Source organism: Ischnura elegans, chromosome 3, assembly GCF_921293095.1.
Source record: "Ischnura elegans chromosome 3, ioIscEleg1.1, whole genome shotgun sequence".
Classification (NCBI taxonomy): domain Eukaryota; kingdom Metazoa; phylum Arthropoda; class Insecta; order Odonata; family Coenagrionidae; genus Ischnura; species Ischnura elegans.
Genome location: NC_060248.1, coordinates 90,412,764 through 90,434,935, shown reverse-complemented (window position 1 = coordinate 90,434,935; position 22,172 = coordinate 90,412,764). Strand labels below are relative to the sequence as shown.

At 37.0% G+C, this 22,172-nt stretch overlaps 1 protein-coding gene across 1 annotated transcript; it reads left to right on the top strand.

The window, feature by feature from the left end:
- The first annotated feature begins 85 nt into the window (after window positions 1–85).
- LOC124156132 (activin receptor type-1) lies at window positions 86–20,264 on the top strand. Its single transcript, XM_046530476.1, has 9 exons — window positions 86–196; window positions 429–613; window positions 6,675–6,891; window positions 7,145–7,359; window positions 9,359–9,573; window positions 12,915–13,137; window positions 15,303–15,490; window positions 16,089–16,314; window positions 18,966–20,264. The coding sequence occupies exons 1-9, from the start codon at window positions 136–138 to the stop codon at window positions 19,104–19,106; spliced, it is 1,671 nt and encodes a 556-aa protein (XP_046386432.1). The 5' UTR covers window positions 86–135; the 3' UTR covers window positions 19,107–20,264.
- The last annotated feature ends 1,908 nt before the right edge of the window (window positions 20,265–22,172 follow it).

The window sequence follows — 22,172 nt, the reverse complement described above, 5'->3', positions numbered from 1 at the left end:
CCTAAGAAAATTATTTAGCACTAAAAGTCACTTTAAAATTAAAAATAAAATTACAACCTAACTTTACCCTAATAATTGTAATTTTTAAATAACTCACACATTTGACTACAAATATTTTGTTATGGCCGAACAGATATGGCTTCTTCGAAATGTGTTTATTTTATGTTTGTTATTGTAGCACTTCTTGCCTGTTCAGGTGAGTTCGAAGTTTAAATATTATCATAGAAGTGGAAAATATGCAGAAATACTTAGAACTGGGTTTTATTTCACCTTGGTCATTGGAAGGACTTTATCCCTGTTTACCCCGCTAATGTCAAAAAAATTGAAGCACCTGTGTATTGCAGTGCGACAATAATTAAGTCCATCGCAGCCTATTGTAATCTAGGCATTTGTTTGGCTTGTTTTATAGTTAGTTGCTTTTTTTACAGGTGATGTTACTCATAGCACGAATGTTGGTGGTTTCTCGATTAATGATGAGACCCAAGAAGAAGAAACATCAAACAACAAGAGGTTACTTAACTCGCAAAACATGATAAATATGCCCACTTACAAATGCTACTCTTGTGACCCTCCTGATTGCTCAGATGTGCCGCCATGCACAGGCGCCTACCAGGTATGTAAGCCGTGGTTGGGTTAAGCTAGTATGTAAACATTTTTTGGTGCTTCTTTCCTTTATATTGGATGATATTTCGTAGAATGATGAACTTAGAATGCTATTGAACGTTGAGAGTGTTTGCCAATATCGTTGACTCTCGGTTTGTCCTCTAGTGTAGCATGTATGTTTCGGGTCCGGAGAGGTTTCACTTCACACAGAGGAGAACGGTGATGTTGGTGCTTAACTTACCTATCCTTAACTACCCTACCCTTCACACAGACCCTAACTGCAAACAGTTACCAATTTTTAAAAGCTTCAGTTACTATTGTGGGATGTATACCAAATAGCCTTTATATGTATGAAGTATATGGTACAAGAAAGAGGAAATTCTTCATTGCTTGTTCATTCGGTTGTTGGGGAAGGTAGTGTTGATTTAATGGTTGTAATTTTTTTTCGATTTTATTGCGAGTGATCATAATTCATGCATATCGCGTATAGTATGGATAATTATGGCATTGATTGGAAAACATGCTGTGGTTGCCAAATATACTATTTAATATCGTTATGTCTCCTCAAGTATACCATATAGTGTCTTAGAATATCATGAAAACTGCTTCTAAATCGTATTTTCGGGAGTTCTCTGACATTTCTTATGTGCGTAGATAATTATTCTAGAAGATAATGCCAATTTATCATTCCCAAAAATGCATGATGTGTTCTTATTATTACCGAACGACTAGCAATGTAACCCCATGAGTATGAAAACAAATGAATAACCATGGTATACCAAACTAATTCATGGTTATTTCCTTGAATTAATTTTTAGTCACATTTAATCACATAGTTGTCTGGTATTTACAGAGATAGCGTAAAGAAAATCAGCTGCAAAATGATGTGAACATATGTTTTGCTCACTTACATCCAGGGGCGCCGACTTATAAAAAATATTGGGGGGGCCCATATCAGGGGTCTTGCCCCGGTAAGAGGTTAAATTCAAATTGTCTCGCAGCACCGAAACACCATCATGATTCACACCACTTGTTTTCAGTAAACCTGCTTAGCCTTGTAATTATTTGTTTTAGCACATTGTTGAATTTATTTTAAAAGGTAACTATCGTCAAACATGGGAAATAAAAATTATCAATATATTTTTGTGATTCCACAAAGCATAATATAACTTAATTATTTCCTTGAATCTTTGAGGGGGCTCGGGCCCCCTCAGGCCCCATGGAGTCGGCGCCACTGCTTACATCAGTTATATTGATTTTGTTCTGAAAAGTTTCTCTTTAACTAAGTGATCCCTTGTTTTGAATACTTGGTAATTAGAGGGGGGGGAGGTTCACATCACCAACCGGCATAATTCCTTTTGGTCCATGAATTTTTCTAACTTTAAATGGCTACTTTTTCTCCCTATTGCCTGTAGTTTTTTTCAGTAAATACATAAATTCTTGATATGCAATGGCTTTTGTTTATGAATCAATGAACTCATGAAATACAGTGGCTACTTCACTTCTTTTAGATCTCTATTCTCTCTCAAAATTGTGCTCCAAACATTTTAGGTGCACTCACAAGCAGGGTTGGAATGATTTTACCGAACCTGAAAAAACTTGGGTTTATTAGGTTAAAATCCACCTGATAAAACCTAAGGGCTTGAGGCAAAAAGTGGGTTTTTCCAATTGTGTTATGTTAGTGTCTAATTGAGTTTTATTTATTTTTATAGGCACTATTTATATGATATTTTCTTATCCACTGGTTATGAGTGTTTGGTGCAGGATTTACTACATAATGTAATTATCAGCCTGATTCACTAGACTTGCTTGAGTATGCATAGGTGACATTAGTATCACCTTTTATTTTGTCTAAAAATTTTGTGAATTGGCTCTCATAAGGCCTTAGTAAACTGTGAAACTTCTATTGAAAATAGATACTGGATGGCATAATGTCTAGTAATGAATATAAAATAAATATAAGGCTACTTCAGCCCTTGACAGTAACTTGAGCCGCAAATGAAAAAGGAGGTAGTGGCTCTTGTCAGGGGTAGCATTAAAATATTTGTTTGAGGAACACAGTTTCCTAATAGATAGCAAAACTTTCGGAAAATTTTATTGCTACCCGGGTAGAGCCCTACCACTTTCCCACACTGTAGGGATTGCTAATGCGGCTAACTAATTGCTAACTATCCCTGGCCATCCCAGAAAAATAAAACGTTTAGAAACGTTCCCACAGTCTAAGGGTTAAAGACAGATATCAAAGAAGCGGGCCATTGTCTGCTGATTATGCTCTCTTAAACTTATTTTGTGATGAGCATTTTCATCTTCAGATCCTCATTATCCTTACTTGTTGTTTGTGGAATGACAGGTGCAACATTTTTTGAATTGCAAGATGCATTTTAAATTTATTGTGGAAAAGAGTTAATTTATCATGTGTATTCTATGAGGTTAATTAGAGAACATTGAGCATAATGGTTAAATGAATGAAAAATTTCCTATCAGTAAATGTCAATTTGGCTCTCTTTAAAACAATTCTCTTTAAACATACATAGATTTAAAAACTGAAAATTGACTTTTATTTGTGTCTTTCTTTTTCTATTGGATTACATATAATTTGCTCTTCGTGCCATATTTCCTAGAAAAACAGAACATCTCTGCCATAAGGATAATTCTTCATTGCTAATGATTAGGTTAATTAAAATTTAATGATATTGTATATGTATCAATTTATGTAAATTAAGGTGATAAATTTTTTTAAATATATTGCTACCATGATTTTCCACTTAAAAAGTTGATGATATGTTGAAATTATCATGATCAAGGGGATTGCTTAGAGGAGGCCCAATTCCATTCTAAAGATGGCTGATTTCTGTTGCAACTTCGGTCGCACTTTAACCCTTTCGCGCCGAATGGCTCACCTGTGCGGCGAGGATTTTCTTCCCTAAACAACGAATGCCACACCAGTGCGTCCTGAATGTTCTTACCCTAACCAACGAATGCCGTGCCTGTGCGGCACAGGTTGAAAAAAGTGACCGTCGCGGACACAATAGACCCACGAACGCGGTCGCCCCTCACGATCCGCCTTAGCGCGAGCCCAGTCCCATCTTTGGCCGCTCAGGTCGACCCTTTCTTATCCTCTCCACGCAGTCAACTACTGTTATTTGCAGTGTGTTTTCCAAAAAAATATTTGTTGCTTACTTTTGAAATTCAATGCTAGAAATGAATTTATCTTTTTTTGCTGACTACATGGAAATTTCAAACAAAATTCTAACGTTAATCTCAACGGAGTTATGGAACAACTAGTAAATACATTAAATCCGTCTAAATCAACGTTAGAACTTGGTTTAAAATTTCTGCACGCTCAGAAAAAAACACAAAATTCATTTTGAATGTAAAAAAATCAGTGCGAGCAACAAATATTTTCATATATTTTGCATTAACATTTTAGCCAGTTGACTGCAAACTCGTGCTAGGAAGGGGCTTTTAATCCATCTAGGGTCTGGGACAGAGGCCGAGGAAAGGGATAGGCGCCCTCTGAGTTGGGTCCAAAAATGGTTAGGGAGGGAACCACTGCCTTCAGTTGAAGCGAAAACACTTCGTACAAGGGAGTAAAGAAAACTTTCAAGAGACTCGTATTGAGGAAGAATTTCCCTGAACCAAGGTCCGGCGCGAAAGGGTTAAAAGGTTTTAAAAAATGTGTGTGGCATGGTGGTGTGTGCAATGCGATCCCATTGTTTCCAATATTTTGTGTTATAATGTTTGTCATTGCAAGGAATAGCAAAAGTTTTGCTTTTGATGTATCACATCATCACGTGTATAAATTTCAGTTAATACTCCTAACTACAGCAGACTCCCAAGTATCCGACTGCGGTATATTCGTGTTGCGGATAATCCGTGCATGATTTTCACTCTCACTCAATATTTTCCACGATCTATTTATGAAAAAATAAAATCGGACTCAAAATCACCGAAATTACTGGATTAATGCTATGATGCACTGGGCTTATTATTTTCATTAGAATCCCCTTCGCAAAATAGAAGCGATCGCGCACTAGCTGCATTCATGGGAGCACCGTGTACTTGTTTTCCAAGCCTTGCAGCACACAACTGCGCTCCGTGATCACGGATACACGTCTCGCAGCAGTTGCCACCTGGGCAACTTGTGCGAGAGGCAACTACGTTGCGTGGTGCCTGACTGTGTAGTTTCCGACTTCGAGGAGTGGTTTTGAAGCATTCGTGCAGACCGCTTTTCCATATCCATGATCACAAAGCCATGGATGTGTGGTTTTCGAAACCAGGCCTTACATAAATTATAGCATTAATAATATGAGTACAACCATGTTATTGCCGCTAAAAAGATCGTGAACTGGCAGAGAGCTATCAATGAATCCGGCAAGCACTCTAAAATAACAGAATAACTGCATAAATAATAATAATAATATATTGTTTATTTTACATAAATAATGAATATTACAAGACATTAAAGTGAAAGTTTGGGTTATCTGTGTTTTCCAAATATTCATGCCATCTCTCTTCATCATTAGCCCAGGTAATCGGGAATGTGCTGTATACCTTATTTCCCTGTGAAACTCTGATCAATTTGTCTGTCAGCGACTCGAGTGGCAACTTTTGTAAGCCCATTTAAATGAGTGGTGGGTGACAACACATTTAGAGGACAACTTGAGGATCCCCTCTAGTAACATTTGTGATCATGATAATCACAATATCATCATGAAAAATCATAATTATTGCCATTTTTATTGAAATTTTGCAATTATGTGGTTTTAAATGAATTATCACCAATGGCTAGATCCAAATCACCGAATGTCTATTCTACAGCCTGATTTGAATCTAGTTCATTCAATATATGTTTTATCATTGCAAAAATCTGTTTTCAGTTTGACATGATGTATTCTCAAACATTATCAGAATGTTCAGCGATAGCCAAAATGGTCATTTCTGAAATTCCATTACCCTCTTGTGCTCTTAGGTATGGATTTTTCACTCTATCCCCCTAATTTATAATAGGGTAGTTTCCTTCATCAAAGAAAACGAAAGGCATTGATTGCGATTCGTTACCTACCATTAGTGTATTCATAATAAACAAATTATTTGGTTTTAGAAATACTGGTTTAGACGAATGTCGAAGGTCAATTTTATCCTCATTTGAAAAAGGCCAGATTGGCGCCCATGCGATGCCACTCCATGTGACGTCACAGGGACCTAGTTTCTAAACAAGTAGATAGGAGTTTTACATCGTCTGAGATTACCAATGCATGCACGAGGCATAGAGCTCAGGGAAACATGTCTTAATAATCACCTATTAAAACTGTCTATGGTCAGAAAGCTTCCTTCGTTTGATAAGGTATTAATAATCCTTACTTAAGCCAAGCGGTACAAGCTAGCAGGGTACTCTGCTACCTGCTAGCATCCTGTGTCATATCAGCGCTCAAAGCCTCGCCCCAAGGTCACCTCACTTGCGGTAGCGGGAACCAGAATGACGTCACACGGGGTTTTTCCCAGCATTCATACTTAGCCGTCACGTTTTCGCGCGCTTGAAAATTTTCACTTTTCATTTAATCGCAAAATAGATATCGTCATTTAAAAATCTAAAAGCGTGAAATACGTGATCCAGGAGTAATAATCTTTCGATTTAGGCAATAAAAAAATAATAGGAAACCACCCTATTGCATCAGTGGCATAACTATGGAGGTAGGAGTATAGATCCCCCGCAAATCCTCGGAAATTGTGAAGTAGATTTTATGGTATACTATTGTTTTTCCTATTTTGATGATTTCCAGCAGAATTACGAGTAAAACTTAAATGTCAAGGTCAAGGTTGTAATTGACAAGAAGGTCATTTTACATCATTTTGGCATTTAGCAAAAAGTAGTAAGTCTCTGGATATTCCTAGTAATGCCATTGAATTGCATATTGGCATTTTGTCTTCGGCATCAGGAAAATATATTACCAGTTCTAGCTTAAAATTTAGCTCAACTTGGAGCATGTAAGAAGGAATGATTAAATGCAAGAACTTTTTGAATGTTTCCTTCTCAGACCTTAATGTCATCTTTTGTATGCATATTTTAGTGCTGGAAATCAAGAGTTCGTGATACTGATGGTGTTGAGCGGCTTTCAAGGGGATGCACCAAGAATCTTGAGCAGCTACCCTTCTACTGTTCCACTCAGAGCTTTGATGGGTCACACCAGAAACGTCATACCGGTTCCCAGTATGCCATCGAGTGCTGCTCTGGAGATTACTGCAATGATGGCAGCTTTCCTGATCTCCCACCACTTGTTTACAGGGGTGAGGACAAATTGCACCCATTTCTTTCCTGTCATTTTATATTTTTTTGAAAACAACCGATTCTGGTGGAACTTTCCTATCATGAACGTATGAGAAAAACTCATACATATATGGAATTGATCTACACTTGTGCGTATGTAATAGCAGCACTATTGCATTTTTTCGTGTGCTATATATCTGTGTAATATTTGTTTTTGCTCTTTGAATTGATGTCTTCGTTCGCTGAGCCATATAAATTTCCTATATTTTTCAGATGAAGTGTCGTCTTATCCTGCATCTACTAGCTACATTTTGAAGTTGACTTTGTGCATTGTTGGACCTGCAATCGCTGTGGGAATCATTGGTGCTCTTGTGATTGGATTTTTGCATCGCACACACAGGAAGCGTCTTGCTCGCACCACCGCAGATCCAGAGACTTACTACTCTGATGATCTACGGGTCACTCCTGCTGGGGACAGCACACTCAGAGTGAGTTTTCTATTGATTATTGTTTTGTTAACTTTGATTAATGGCAGAAAAAAACTCAAAATTTTTTTCTTTAATGCTAAATTTGGTATAATCTCTCATTTTATTTATTCACTCAATGCTCTTTTTGGAATAGGGAAGGATAGGATAGAGTTCACCTAATACCGAGCCATTGGCAAACAAATTTCATACATTGTATTTACAGTAGGCTCGCGTTAATATGAACAACCCTATTACGAAATTCTTGTTGTTACGAAGCAAATTGTTGGTCCTGACGAAAAGGCTAATCCAATCTATAATAAAAGTAATGTTATTACGAAATTACAGACTTCAGTTCCGGTCCCGGGGGTTCTATAGTGAACTTTATTATGAAGTGCGGCGGATAAGCAACGGCATTTTACAACTCACTAACGGTGTTTTTAAAGACATACATATCCATACACCGTGCTACATCATAATCATTGCAATACATTTAAATTCTCTTTGCGCACTGTGCCCAAGAGTAACAATTGTAGTTCTTTCTTCAGTAGAAGATACTTTAGTATCCACGCAACATCATATAATATGCTTTATTCCTGTGGAATCATGGTGAACGACTCATTAGCACTCATAAACTACGATCAATATGTCCTCTTCTTGCAAACTTTCAGAGAAACGAACATTCAAAAAATTGGAGCAAATTTCAAATTTGGCACCTTTGGAGTTGGCCGATGCGATGCAGTGTGGCGTCCTGTGAACAGTGTGTTTTATTAGGCTCCATCTGCGTCGCATGCACAGCTACATCAGCTCGTCACGCTACTGAGTTAATGCAAAATTGTAATGCAGCGTTGCATTCTGCTGGATAACCACATTTTTCGATGCCTTGCATAGGTTTATCAACTTACGTACAAGCTCTTGGAATGCATCTTCATATGTCGAAGAGTTACTGTCTATGTACATTATGTTACTTGGTATATCATACTCTGAACCTATTCCGCAGTGCGAGTATAAGTACGGGAGATTGAAGAGACAAGAAAATTTGGCAAGGTATGTTATTTTGCGATGATTCCTGAATGGAGTTCGTTATTATGAATGTCCAGTTTTTTGGTCCAGCGAACTTCTTTATAATGTGAGTTTACTGTGTTCATTTCCTTGGGCTGCTTCATGCTGGAAATCTTTTTTTGCTGAGATTGTCTTAGATTTGAACCTGAGATCCTCCCAAGATTTCAGGGCGGAGTTATTGAGAGCACAGAGGAAGTGGATTGATATATCGGGAAGAAAAAAGTTAAATATGACTCAATAAACCTCTGTTATGCAACAAAACATGAAAACAAAAGTCTCGAGTGCAAGACATAATATTGGAACTATAATTTCCATTTGAACCATGTCTTGTTTTTTTTCTGATGGCATGCATCTCATTGGAGACAAGCAATGTCTTACTGCTTGTGTATAACAATATCCATCTTATGGCTTACGTCCTATTGTACACAGAATGAAAGGAATCCTTTCCATTTTCAAATTAGCCACCTATGCCATGGAATGCATTTAAAAATGAAATTTCTTTGTGGCTTAACACGTTGCGTACAGGGGTATTTTAATTCCTAGGAATGCCGAGATTGGAAATATGTGCCTATTAGAGCATAATGCCTTTGGTTTAAACATGGTTAAAAAGCTAATGTTTGGAATATAACTTTACCAAATCTAACGTTATGATGCATCAATTCATTATGAATAACGAACAACAACTGAAAACGTACTAACGAATGCGTATTGTACGCTTTAAAATTGTTTAGGTTGACGCGCCTAAATGATGAGAATCTTCATCATCCGTCCGGAACGTTCGGGAAAAAAATGACGAGGATTCTCGCCATCTGTACGCAACATGTTAATGAAATAGGGTTTCCTCTGAATTCTCCATTTTGAGTGCTATATTTCCATTATCATTTATCGTCATTTTTTTAGTTGGACTTCATTAAATTAAGTTCTCTATTCAGTTTTGACAATGGTCCATCTTTTTCTTTAGGAGTACCTGGAGCATTCCCTCACCTCTGGCTCAGGGTCAGGCCTACCCCTGCTTATTCAAAGAACTCTGGCCAAGCAGATATCATTGGCTGAGTGCATTGGCAAAGGGAGATATGGTGAAGTTTGGCGTGGTGTATGGCATGGTGAAAATGTTGCTGTCAAAATTTTCTTCTCTCGAGATGAGGCATCATGGAGTAGGGAAACAGAAATTTATAGGTAAGTTATTACTTTATATTGATGTCACCAGCCCTCTTGTGGTTTAATGCAGGTATAGTCCTTAGAGATTATTTCCCATACCTGCATTGATGTATGAAAATAGAAAATCTGAATAACAATCATTTAAAAGAATCAATGTGACATTCTTAATATAACTCAGAGCAAAAAAAACTCTGAAACAACTTCATGGACCAAATAAAATGAGATTATGTGGTAACCACTGCAATATTACATCTTAGTGCTAAAAATAGGGCTCTGGAAAAATGCTTTTGTTGCATTCAATGTATATATTTCTAATACTACCCCAGATGAATGTTGGTTTTGTATGCCATTTTTTTATTCTATTTGGTGGTTTATGGAATTTATTCCAAATATCTTGTTGAGTAATTGTCTTCAATTAAAAATGGATGGTCTAATCTAGCAATCACTGTGTTCTGAGGCAGCCCACTTATATGGTTAAGTGTTATAATAGGGAACTTGCATACATTTCAGAAACAGTTGTGAGCTCCAAAATCATGTAGAAATACATGTTTGCGTTTCACAGTGAAAAGGTTTTATTACTTTTTGATGTCGTTAGCGATATTTTATTCATTAAAGTTCAAGAGAATTTTCAAATACGAGTGGGACTCGAAAACGCCCGATGATTGGCTAGCGGCAAATTGACGTCATAGTTCAGTACGAGGAAGCGAAGGAAGCAGCATAGGCATTTGGACACAAGCGACGGCTTGGTTGTGAGGCATTTCTTAGTTCCAGTACAGTGAGTCCTCGTTTAACGTTCCTGAAAAATGTGACGATAAACGAAATGACGTTAATCGAAACATATATCCCATAAGAAACAATGTTAAAAGTGAATATCGGCTTCTATACGCGAAAAAAATTTAGCGTATCATATCTGGGGCATTTTTTACGATGGGAATTCGATATGGTGGTCGCCCGGGCAACATCGTCGCAATTAAAGGATCCAACCGATGTGCATCTGAAATGTTTTATAGTTCATAACAAAGTGAGACTTGCGTATAACATTGGCGAAAGCGTATACTCATGTGAAATGTGTATTCTTTTGGCAGTCCGGTAGAGAGTCTTACGGTGAACTTATTTCCACCTCGAAGCTGTCGATGATACTTTCAACTTAAAAATACCTTGCCTGGAGGGCGACAGGAAGCTCTGAGGAAGCCAGACTATTAATGTTTCAATTTAGTAGCGATAATATAGACGAACTTCCAACACAATCTACCATCTTGTAACTCAAAACCCCGAAACCACTTCCTATTCTGCAGAAAGAATCGGTCAATCGCATTTCGATTAATATAATAAATACAACGTCTTCAGGTGTTAATAAGTTACTTTTGTAATTAGAAGGCCTTCCTAAAGTAACATTAAAATGTGAATATTTTCCAAGCAGTCTTTAATAAATTTTGGGAGCTTTTCTCTCGATATATCTGAAACCTACTCTAAAGGCGAGCTCATCGTCATTGCGATCGGTCGTCACTTTGAAATTCCGTATCGTAAATCCTAGAGGGATGACCTTCGACGATAACCATGATCACCTGCACTATCACTGGAACCCGTGGTGAAAATATCATCCTAATCCAATTTCTACTTGGTTTTAACTGGGGAAATAAGAGCAACATATTAGAACTGCACATTCTTTGGGCAACTTTGGGTTTGACTTTCCCTCAAACACCCCATTTCCCCTGTGGTGTACATCAGTCCTATCTTCATACGATGGCCTGACAACCTTTAAATGGATCCTTGGTTTATCCTGACAACCAACTAAATGGAAATTGCTGATCCACACGTCTTCCTCTATCTCCACAGTTTCCAAATCAAGGCCCGCGGAGCATTCCTCTTGTGACTCAACTTTTTCTGAAAAGCAAGCAACGGCGTAGAATAAAATCAAAGAATGCTGCGATTCATTTTTTGTGACCACCTCTGGATTCCATTCTTTTTCCATCCACAACTTCCTTTATCTTTCGGGGTAAACTATGGGACAAGATAATGTTTAAATATTTTCATTAATTTACAACAAAATAGGTATAAGTTCTAAAAATACCCAAAAGCCATTTTATTAATCCGCACTGATGAGTGTAAATAAATGTGGAAGATGAATGCTGTAGACGTAGTAGTTTTCCTTAGGTTGAGTTGCAAAGTTCATGAAGTTGACAAAACGGCTAATTTTTCGGTGCGCGGAGTCATTCATTGCACTGGCCGTGTCTACATTTTTCAATTTTTTTGTGATAAAATAAATCAGAATTTAGGATAAAATTTCCTTTAAAATGACGTATAGTTCATTATTATAGCATGCAGTGAAGCCAGGATATAAATTTGCAAAGTACAGCGGTACATCATTTTGACGCCGACAGTAGAAGAAAACGCTGTCTTCTTGGCTGGCACTCGAATGCATGAGGATCAACGTTGCTCTATATTTTCATATATTTCCTCCCTTGATTTTAAACATCATGGAATTTCCTATGTCCTTCCGTAACTGAAATTGAACAAGTGCCATAAATAATTTGAGTCCATCGTAACCATCGAGAAACACCTATCTCGATTTTTGTTGAGAAGTTGAGTGTTTATTCTACGGCGGCCGAATTATCGAAAAATCTCAGTTTCAAGTTATTCAGTCAATGAAATATGGAAATAATATTTATATTAAAGTTATTTTCGCTCACATAGCACACGGGTTTATCATTCCGTTTATTATACTCTTATTTTTCCGTAACGCTCATCCCGACAGACGGCATGCATCGAGGCTTTTCTTCTAATTTCCTCCGTGGGAATGGAGACGAAAATTTTTTCTGGGGTGTTATTGCACAGAGGAACAATGCACCTTTTGTAATTTTTCCTTATTTTAGCCATGTTCTCCTTTAAACGCAACGCGGCTCTTCCAAACCTGCAGTCCCTGCAGTACTGGGCTTGGATCTTGGACTCCTACTGAACTATGACGTCACGGCATAAGATTAGTGGGGGCGGTATTTTTTAGCCCGCGAAACTCGGGAGACTTTTGGGAGTCATTTTCTAGTGTATAAACTGAATTTTTCGCGGAAAAAAGTATATTGCGGTACTAAGTGTTTACTGTAGTATATCAGCATACTGTTTATAAAAAGTATGCAATTTCCCTATTAAGATAAGGTGTTGCAGCGAATTGTGAACCAGTCTTTAAAATATATATGGGTGCTTGAACCGACAATTATTCTGCTGGATATGTCTTCTCACTCTTTTCCTCAAGTTAAAAGTTGTTGGTAAAGATTGTTGTTCCTACATTAGTCTTTGCATAATTTGGATTATTTTCTTTTTGCATATGTTTAGTCTTAGTTTCCTTGCCTATTCTATCGTTTCAGTACGGTTTTGCTGCGACATGAGAACATTCTGGGCTACATTGGATCTGATATGACATCTCACAATTCATGTACGCAGCTCTGGTTGGTGACCCATTACCATGTTTTGGGCTCACTGTATGATCACCTCAATAACAGGACTTTGACCCACCATCAAATGATGAAGCTGTGTATTTCTGCAATCAATGGCATAGTACACCTTCACACAGAAATATTTGGTACACAGGTAAAGATTTTTGAACCATCAGCAAGATTGGTCACCGATGAGTAATTTATATGATGGAAGCAGATGCCATCCGATTAAATAGCTGTTGTGTACTCATTTAAGTTGGTGATTTTTTTCTGTATATTATTTCTGAAATGCTAGGGAAAATAGGCTGTTGGGTAAATGTTACGTAGTGCCCAAAAACCAGTAAAATGAGGGAAAGACTGGGAAATGGAATGCATCAAAATTGGCTGGAAACGTTGAGGATCTCGGAATCTTTTTCAAAGTGTGGAAATTGATAATTAGTTGTACCCTTTTTTGTGACTCATGGCAGGTGACCTAGAACGTGCATGTGTCCTTTAAACTCTTGTAGCCAGTCACAGAAGAGAGTCGCATGTGAAAGTGTGGTTGGAGGACTAAGTCTCTCTTTGCCTTCTGTGCAATAAACATAGCTCTCGAGCCCAAAGTGTTTCCAAATGTAATCTGTGGAGATGGCAGTGCTCATTTGAATGAAGTAAAGATTTCTCAGGTTTTGCAACGGGTCAGGTCCTCCATGTCTCCCTCCATCATTTTGAAAAGTAACTCGCCCATCATCTTCAGGATCCCTGAAGACGATGAGTGAGGGACCTGACTCAGTGGAAAACCAGAGGAATTTTTACTTCTATTGTTAGTTGGGGAAAGATCCAAACATTATAACACTCCTTTGGGTAGTTAGCTGTTGAGCAAGTGTACATTTGTTTCCATGGACTCACAAAGCTGGTTGGTCAAATGAAGGGGAATAATGAGGTGGTGGGGACAGTGCGTTTGATTCTACTAGCTTTCTTTCGCTCAGCCGCCAAGAGTCGGGAAAATGGGTAAAGTACCGCATACCTTGCACCACAGTTAGTGCTCTCCTCCTACGTTGCTATGTCCTACTTGCCCACTGCTACAAAGAAGAGATGTGTGTTGGTATATCACCCCTCTCTGCTGCACTTTCCAATCAAATAAAGACAAAGTTGATGCCATAAGGAATCATATTGCAAGTGGAGCACTTATACAGCCAACCACTACCCCCTGTAAAGTAGGCAAACTTTAAAAATGTATGTGTCACTATTAAACCTTCCTCTGATGCACACCCTCATCTTAAGAAGAAAGAATTGGAGTCATGTCATAGTTGAATCACTGTAAAATTATCTTACGAGAGGACGTTTCAGCCAGCCAAGGGACATGTCCCTGTGAATTAGGCAAACACGTACTTTTCATCATGAAAATCCCTTTTATTCAATATTAAAGGCCAATGTGCAACTTCTGAATAATGTCGAATAGAAGCCGTCTTACGATTCCTTTGCAAGCTTTTGTGTTATGTCTTGAAGCATATCAGATGCTTTTGATTGTTTTGTTTGATATTTCAAGTTAGAGGATTTATTTATTTTTCTTTCATTACTGCCTCATTTTTAAATTGTTAACTCTTATCAGAATATTCTAATATGAGAAGTGAAATTTCTTATTGTACAATTTTTTAAGTTGAAATTTAAATCTATTATGATGAAAAGTGTGTTGATTTCTGCTCCCATTTACCGACATTTCTTATGAGCACGTTTGTGATTATTTAAAACCTGTAGTAAACAATTTCTCAGGATATTATAGAGAAAACTGCGTGAGTAATCACTGAAAATGTACAGGGAAAAGTTTTGCCGAAAAAAGTTGTGGTCACCCTGTTTTAAATTCATGTTTGAATTTTCTTATTCAAAATTTCCTCAGTTTTCCATCCATAAACATGAAATTTATAGTCCATCAGTTATTTGCATTCATAGTATGTGGTTATCTTATTTTTTCCTTGTATTTTATCTAAGGATGATTGAAAAAAATGAGCAAAAACTTGGCTCCGTAAACCCTCTCTGCATAAGGGAATTAGCACAAAATGTGTGATGTGCAATGTATAACTACATACCTTTTGATACTTCCAGTGTTCTAGCATTCAAAATTTCTCATGTAATTTCTCTAACATTGCAATTTCTCTCACATGCTGTGAGGTATATTACCAGTGAAATATACCTTTTAAAAGATGTGTCATTAGCCAAAAAATTATTGTTACAAGTAATTTCATTACTTTTCTTTTTTGTATGACATGTTCTAGTATTATTTATTATAGGTCTTTACCTTGTGAAAATTTTCAGTTGAAAGTTATTTTCTTGTTTTAAATAAAGGGTAAGCCAGCTATTGCTCACCGAGACATCAAAAGTAAAAATATCCTTGTCAGACTGAATGGCACATGTGTAATTGCTGATTTCGGCCTGGCTGTCACGCACACACAAACGACAGGGGAACTGGATGTTGGACAAAATACACGGGTGGGCACCAAACGGTATATGAGCCCTGAGGTTCTTGATCAACAGTAAGTTTTAATATTTTTTTATTATTTTACCTTTGTTATGCCTGTTAATTAGTAATTGTACATAATTTATTTCCCTTGAAACGGCACTAATAAATTAATATTTTTGCTGACTTTTTTCTTTGATACGTATTATAATTTGTATCCTGCTATTTGCTATGGTACATAGTGAAAATTTGAGTATTAATGTATTAGATGGAAATGTAGAAGCAAAAGGATCTGAAGTGTCTAAGGGAGTATTTATTTGTTGTTCTTCACCAGGAAAAGATTATTGTACAAAGCATCTGTTTAGATTCTCAGTCCTTTTGTTTGTTGTCATTAGTTTTGATATGAACATTTTGTGAAGTTGATGTAATGCTTGTATTTCAAATGTTTTTTTTTCTCTTAAAATGATTGCCAAATTAATTTTTGTCTTAGCATTGTGTGGATTGCTTATTTTTCATCTATTATTGTTTTATCCTAGATGATTGGCCTAACCTAAATGTAGACTTGCCAGAATTTGTGTGAGGGTCCATGAAAAAGTTACTTCAATTGTTGGATGCCTTTTATAGTCGCTTTTCTCCTGTACAATTGTAATTCTTTCAATCCTTCTTCATTTCAGAATTAATCCGGAATGCTTTGAGTCATACCGTCGAGTTGACATATATGCTTTTGGATTGGTTCTGTGGGAGATATGCAGGAGAACCATATCAAATGGTAGAGCTGAAGACTATTATCCACCATTTTACGACATGGTCCCGTCAGACCCCAGTTTTGAGGACATGAGAAAAGTCGTGTGTATAGACCAGCAGCGCCCCAGTCTTCCAAACCGTTGGGCATCTGATCTGGTGAGAAGGAACAAGAATTTTTTAAGACTTTTTACCCTAATTCCTGTCTTTGTTAGCTACAGCATCTTTGAAAATGTGCTTTACATTGGTAAACCATCAAGGATAGTCCATTATTTTTAAAGTGATATATTCCAAGATAATTTTGTTTAATCATTTTTGATTTGCCCAAAATTTTTAGTGTAGAAAATAGGAAAAGGTGTTGATTGGAACTGAGGCCTTCCCAGAAAATGATAATGACTTACTTATGAGGGGATAATTTTGTTGTTCCATTTAGTGAGAAAGATGTGGAAAATTTATAAGAAATGCTATTATTCTTAAATTTTAGAATGAAAATGGGGATTTGTTGGTTCTTTGTGTTGACTCTTTGACTTTAATTCCTTGACCTTAACTTCGGGCTCTCTTTGTACAAAAAATGTTTGTTAAATCTCACCTATAATTTAAGTTTCTGGCTTGATAGTGCTGCTGAAATATATGCTGTTCATCTGATTTTAATTGGTATTATCTTCTTTTGTGGAAACATTTGGAGAAAATCAATAGAAATATTTTTCTATTCAATTCGTATGGCTGGGATGCTTTTAGTTAGTCAATTTTCCCTCCTCTGGCTTTTCCTGGAATTGTTTGGCATGAGAGAGGTGATGGTGTTATGTCAGACTTGAATTCTTTCAATTTTTTCCATCCACTTTCCATCAATGTTCAATATTCTTTCAATTCACTTTATTTCCACAAACAAAAGACATTCCCTCTCAATTCATTTTGCTTCCTCTCTCTTCTCTCCTTTCTCCTCGACAATACAACTAAAAATGAAAATTAATTTTTCTTTGTTCTTATGCCTTTGGTCACATTGAAATGCTTTGCTTCATTTAGCCAATGGAGCCCCTCATAATCGGGTGCCCTTTTTTTTTACAGCCGATAGAGCTGTTGTTTTGAATTTTTGTCTATGTATGTATTTTGACTGTGGTAACTTGCTTATTCATGGTGATATGTTGGAAATGATGGCTGTGGTAGCTTTCAAGATGTGCAGTCTCTTTCAAAACTTTTAGGGCAAAGTTTGTGGTGTCATTTCTGCTTCCAGGGGAACTTTATTTCCCATACTCTTTTTGTTTTCCTTCCTGATAGCATTACGTTTGCGGGTGAAGATATATTCACTCGGAGGGAGATGTTACTTGCGAATTGATCATTCTGTTTCGATTTATGCTGGATTTAATGATTATAACTTGTGCATTTATTCCATACTTTCCCCGGTTCTCCTTAAGTTCAACAGATTCAGGCTTCAATTGGTAGAAGTTAGACATATTTAAATAAATAAAAGATCATAGCACTTTTCCTCAAAAATTTTCACTGCGTATAATGCGTTTTGGCTCACTGAGCCATCATCTGGTACAAGACACTGCAAAACATTTGAAAATCACCTTTATACCCTTGAGAATTAATTAGCTACAGCATCTTTGAAAATGTGCTTTACATTGGTAAACCATCAAGGATAGTCCATTATTTTTAAAGTGATATATTCCAAGATAATTTTGTTTAATCATTTTTGATTTGCCCAAAATTTTTAGTGTAGAAAATAGGAAAAGGTGTTGATTGGAACTGAGGCCTTCCCAGAAAATGATAATGACTTACTTATGAGGGGATAATTTTGTTGTTCCATTTAGTGAGAAAGATGGTTGAAAGATGGTAGGGGGTTGGGGAGGATTTGACATCTTTGAAGGAGGGGGTGGGAACAGGCGTACAGAGTAGAGACAGTGGGAAAAGATACAACTACGGGATGTGGGGAACCCACACTGGAAGGACTCCAGTCATAACTGTAAAATAACGACATGTGGGAAGAACCACACAAAAACGGGAGGGGTGTTGAGAAAAGTGGAAAAAAGGGGGTAGTGAAAAGAGAGGCCACGTGCCGTTAGAAAAGGAGAGGAGTAAGTAGCGATGCAGGGAAAGAGGCCGGGGTGAGGAGTCCCTTGCTGGCAATTTCCTCCCTGTACCCCCGCTAAGTGACTCCTCACGCCTGCCTCTTTTCCTGCGTCGCTACCTACTCCTCTCCTTTTCTAACGACACGCGGCCTCTCTTTTCACCACCCCCTTTTTTCACTCTTCTCAACCCCCCTCCCCTTTTTGTGTGTTTCCCATGCGATATTTAAAGAGCAGTGAACCCTCTGCAGTGACTAATTTAGGTACTCAAGAACCTTAAGCTGTTATCATAAGTAATTTCCCATTCTTGAGAGCATTCATGGCCTGCCAAATTTGAATGATATCAAATTCAAGCTTTCATGATTCAGGCTATAGATTTTCATGGTGCAGGGCCTTGCGATAAAGAGTTGTGATATCGGAAATGATGTGATAAGCGACGGCGAGAAAGATCGTGTGATTTAGAAAAATATCACTCGAGCGATCACTTTTCCAGTACCGAAAAGTGATCGTTCAAGTGATCACTAAGAGGGACGAAAGAAATGATTGTGTGACTCAGGCTTCGTTTTACTTCAAAGTAGATGTTGCTTTGATTTACTTCTTTGTAGGTTTTCTCACATATGAAGTCTCTAACTATAATCTTTTTAAAAGCATTAAACTTAAGTCGCATAATTTTTAGCAAGCATTTTTTTACATGGCTGGGAGATTGTGTTGACTTACCTAATGATGTGATTATTTTGTCCGTAGACGTTGAGTGGAATGGGGAAACTGATGAAGGAGTGCTGGCATCATAATCCAAATGTTCGTTTGCCTGCTCTTCGGATCAAGAAGACCCTTGTGAAGCTGGCCTCCAATGACATCCAAATACACTTAGATTTGGAAGGGTGACTATGATGTTGACAGATTTTGAACTTGCTCAACTCATATCCTCTTCCTTGTAAGAGTGATTCATTATGTCTGGAGTTCTTCCCTTGGCCAATGTTGATTGTGATGAATCTCCAATGGGAACAGAAAAAACGTTTGGTGCTGTTCAACTCTCAACTACTGCCAAGTATTCACATGCATATTGCAGGATGCCCAGACATGCAGTGATGCTCTTTATTCGGAGTGAAAGTCACGAATTATATACTCAGCAATCATTTTCATTTTAGCAGCAGAATATAAAGATGTTATTTATTATTTCTCCATTTTAAAAGAGGTGAATTATATTTTAGCATTTCATTTTAGCCGTAACACTGTATCCATTTTCACTTTATGACCTAGGACTTTCACCTGATTATTGAACATATTGTTTTTTGAATGCTCACATCCCCAATATTATTTTTTAGTTTAGGGTGTGAACAGGACTCACTTCATTTTAGCTGCCATGTTAATTTTTAGTATGAATCGTTGAAAAGACTGGACTGGAGGAAGTTTGAAAACAAAAAAAGGAATTTCCTTTACAATGTCTAATTGAAACAGTGCCAAAGTGTTCAGGTGTGCAAAACTGATTTTTATCTGAATTCAATTGTATAGATCATTATCATCAGGGAGTCAAGATTGACAGAAAGTCAACTCGGCAAAATAGTATTTGTTCTTAATGGATAATTTTTTTACTGTTGAAAATTTTTAAGTGGTGACTTATTTGGTGACAATTTAATTTTGAATTATGAATACTTGTTCTTTGTTTAAATGTTATTAAAAAGTGTGATGCAATTTTTCTACTTTATACTAAGAGTTAAAATATCTATTTTAGATGTCTTTTTGTTTTGTTGTGCCAGTTAATCATGATTTCATCATTGTTTTTTGATCATTCAATCATATCTTAAATACTACCACTAGTTTTAATTGTATTTAGTGTAAATAGATAGCTGTAACTGTAATGCATAATGGAAGTGAGAACGAGAGAGAGTGTGGAGTATTGAAAGTTTTTTACAAAATGCAATAAATCGAGAAATATTTTTCACAGCATTTGTCAAGTGCCTGTTGATGGCATGCTATCCATCATAGTCATTGTATAACAATCATTAATAATAAATTCACCAATCGATATACTTTTGTTTTAAATTGCTGTTATTTTATTTCAAATATTCCTGTTGCCTTAAATTTAAAAAAATTGTGATGATGGAAATGACTTAGCAAGAGGATCTCTTAATCAGATTTGTGGGTTGCACTGAAAATGATACACTCAACTGCAAATGAAATATTCATGAGTTTTGCTACAAATCCAGTGATTCCTCTTTAGAAGCAGGTTGAAAGTAACATTCACATCTACTCTTCACATCTTCTGAAGGGAGGGAGAATTGATCGAATTCACATAAGCATTTATTTAATTAATGCAGTACATATTTACAAATTTTGGTGCAAGCTCGTAAAGTAGGTCTTCATTTCCAATGATTATTCAACTCAGTTTGTATTGAGATGGCTCTATTGTTTTAATTAATTACTTAGGTTGCAATTTGAAGAAATCAATTCATCAGCAGATCATGCGAAAATTGCAGTCTCGCAATAAAATTTAAAACATTTCTCTTAATATCTGTATATCCCTAATTTTGGAGAATTATTCTGGAAAAATGTCTTTTGCTTTAGAATGTAATCCTACTCTTTGCTTTTCTTCCAAAGATTTTAGGAATAAAATGCAGAGGCTTCATTCTGAGAGAAACTTTTTGCTCATAGGGTGGTTGTTTTTAATAAAAAAATGTATGTGAATTTATTCTGCAACTTGCACCATTCTCTGCATACAAGTTCTGGAAGAAAATACATCATTTCTTCATCCATCCAGCATTTAAAGGTTTCATGAGATGTAGTACCACCAAGGATGGATTATGATAAAATGGTGTATGGGTTCAAGTTATCATGAGGTTAAGCTTTTATCAGCCGGCCTTTATTTGATAGTGTTGATTTTAAATCTTGACAATTTATTTTATTTTGAGTCATTACAGGGTCTTTGCAATATCTTCAGTGTTGCTTAAAATTATGTACACTCCCAAAACCCTCTCCCTATTAAAATTAAAATGCTTCTAATTGTGCTCCTTCCAAATCAAGACGAAACCTTGCTAAATAATGCACTAATTTATGCTCTACAGGCATGTGCTTTCACTTGAGACTATTTACTTACCTTATTATATTTGCGTACTTTAGAATTCTTATCCTTCTTCCCTCACAGATGAAGGGAGCCCCTAACTTCTATCACTGAAGCTAAATGTCAAGTGAAGCTGATAAGGCTAAACTAGATGAGATGCTCCAAATGTATGTTCGTTAATGAGTCTAGAGGACAATTATACTCTGTTCATTTTATCTCTGCGGGTGAGCTTGTGGTGCCAAAGGAAGTGGAAATAAGGGAAGGGAAATTTTCTCGACATGTGACTTTGCCTTAGCCAATCAGCAAACAGTAGGTGTGGCCTCAGTCAGTCGCTCTCAGACCTCCACTGGGGGAACATCGTGAATCTGCTCGCGGAGCAGTGTTGCCAAACCGCACGCGCTATCCTTGTATGTGCCTTCCTCATTCAGCGCGGTAACTGACAATGTCATGAGCTTCTGTGAAAGATTATCCCCAATACGTTCCAAATGAGTAAGTTTATTGTCTCGGCGCCGGGCCCAACATATCTGTGGCCACCCCATGACTCACACGTTTTCAGTGACAAAGTAGGGCCTATGTACATTTGGCAACGTTATGTCAGCTCCTCCTCTCTCTCCCGGTACTACCCCTTCCCTATCACCGAAGGCATTCGAGAATGTCCGGGCTCTCACGAAAGCTCACCCGCAGATATAAAATGAATAGACTATAGGTGCCTTGATTTGGCCAGGGACATACAAAGCAATCTCAAATCAGCTTAGGTGATGTTGGTTGAGTATCAAATTACTCAGTGGTGAAGTTTTCTCTCAAGGGAATGAATGGGAATCAAAAGAATATCAATGTACTGCTCATAAATGCTCAAAAAGATGACTTTTTTAGGCATTGAACATTTTTAAAAG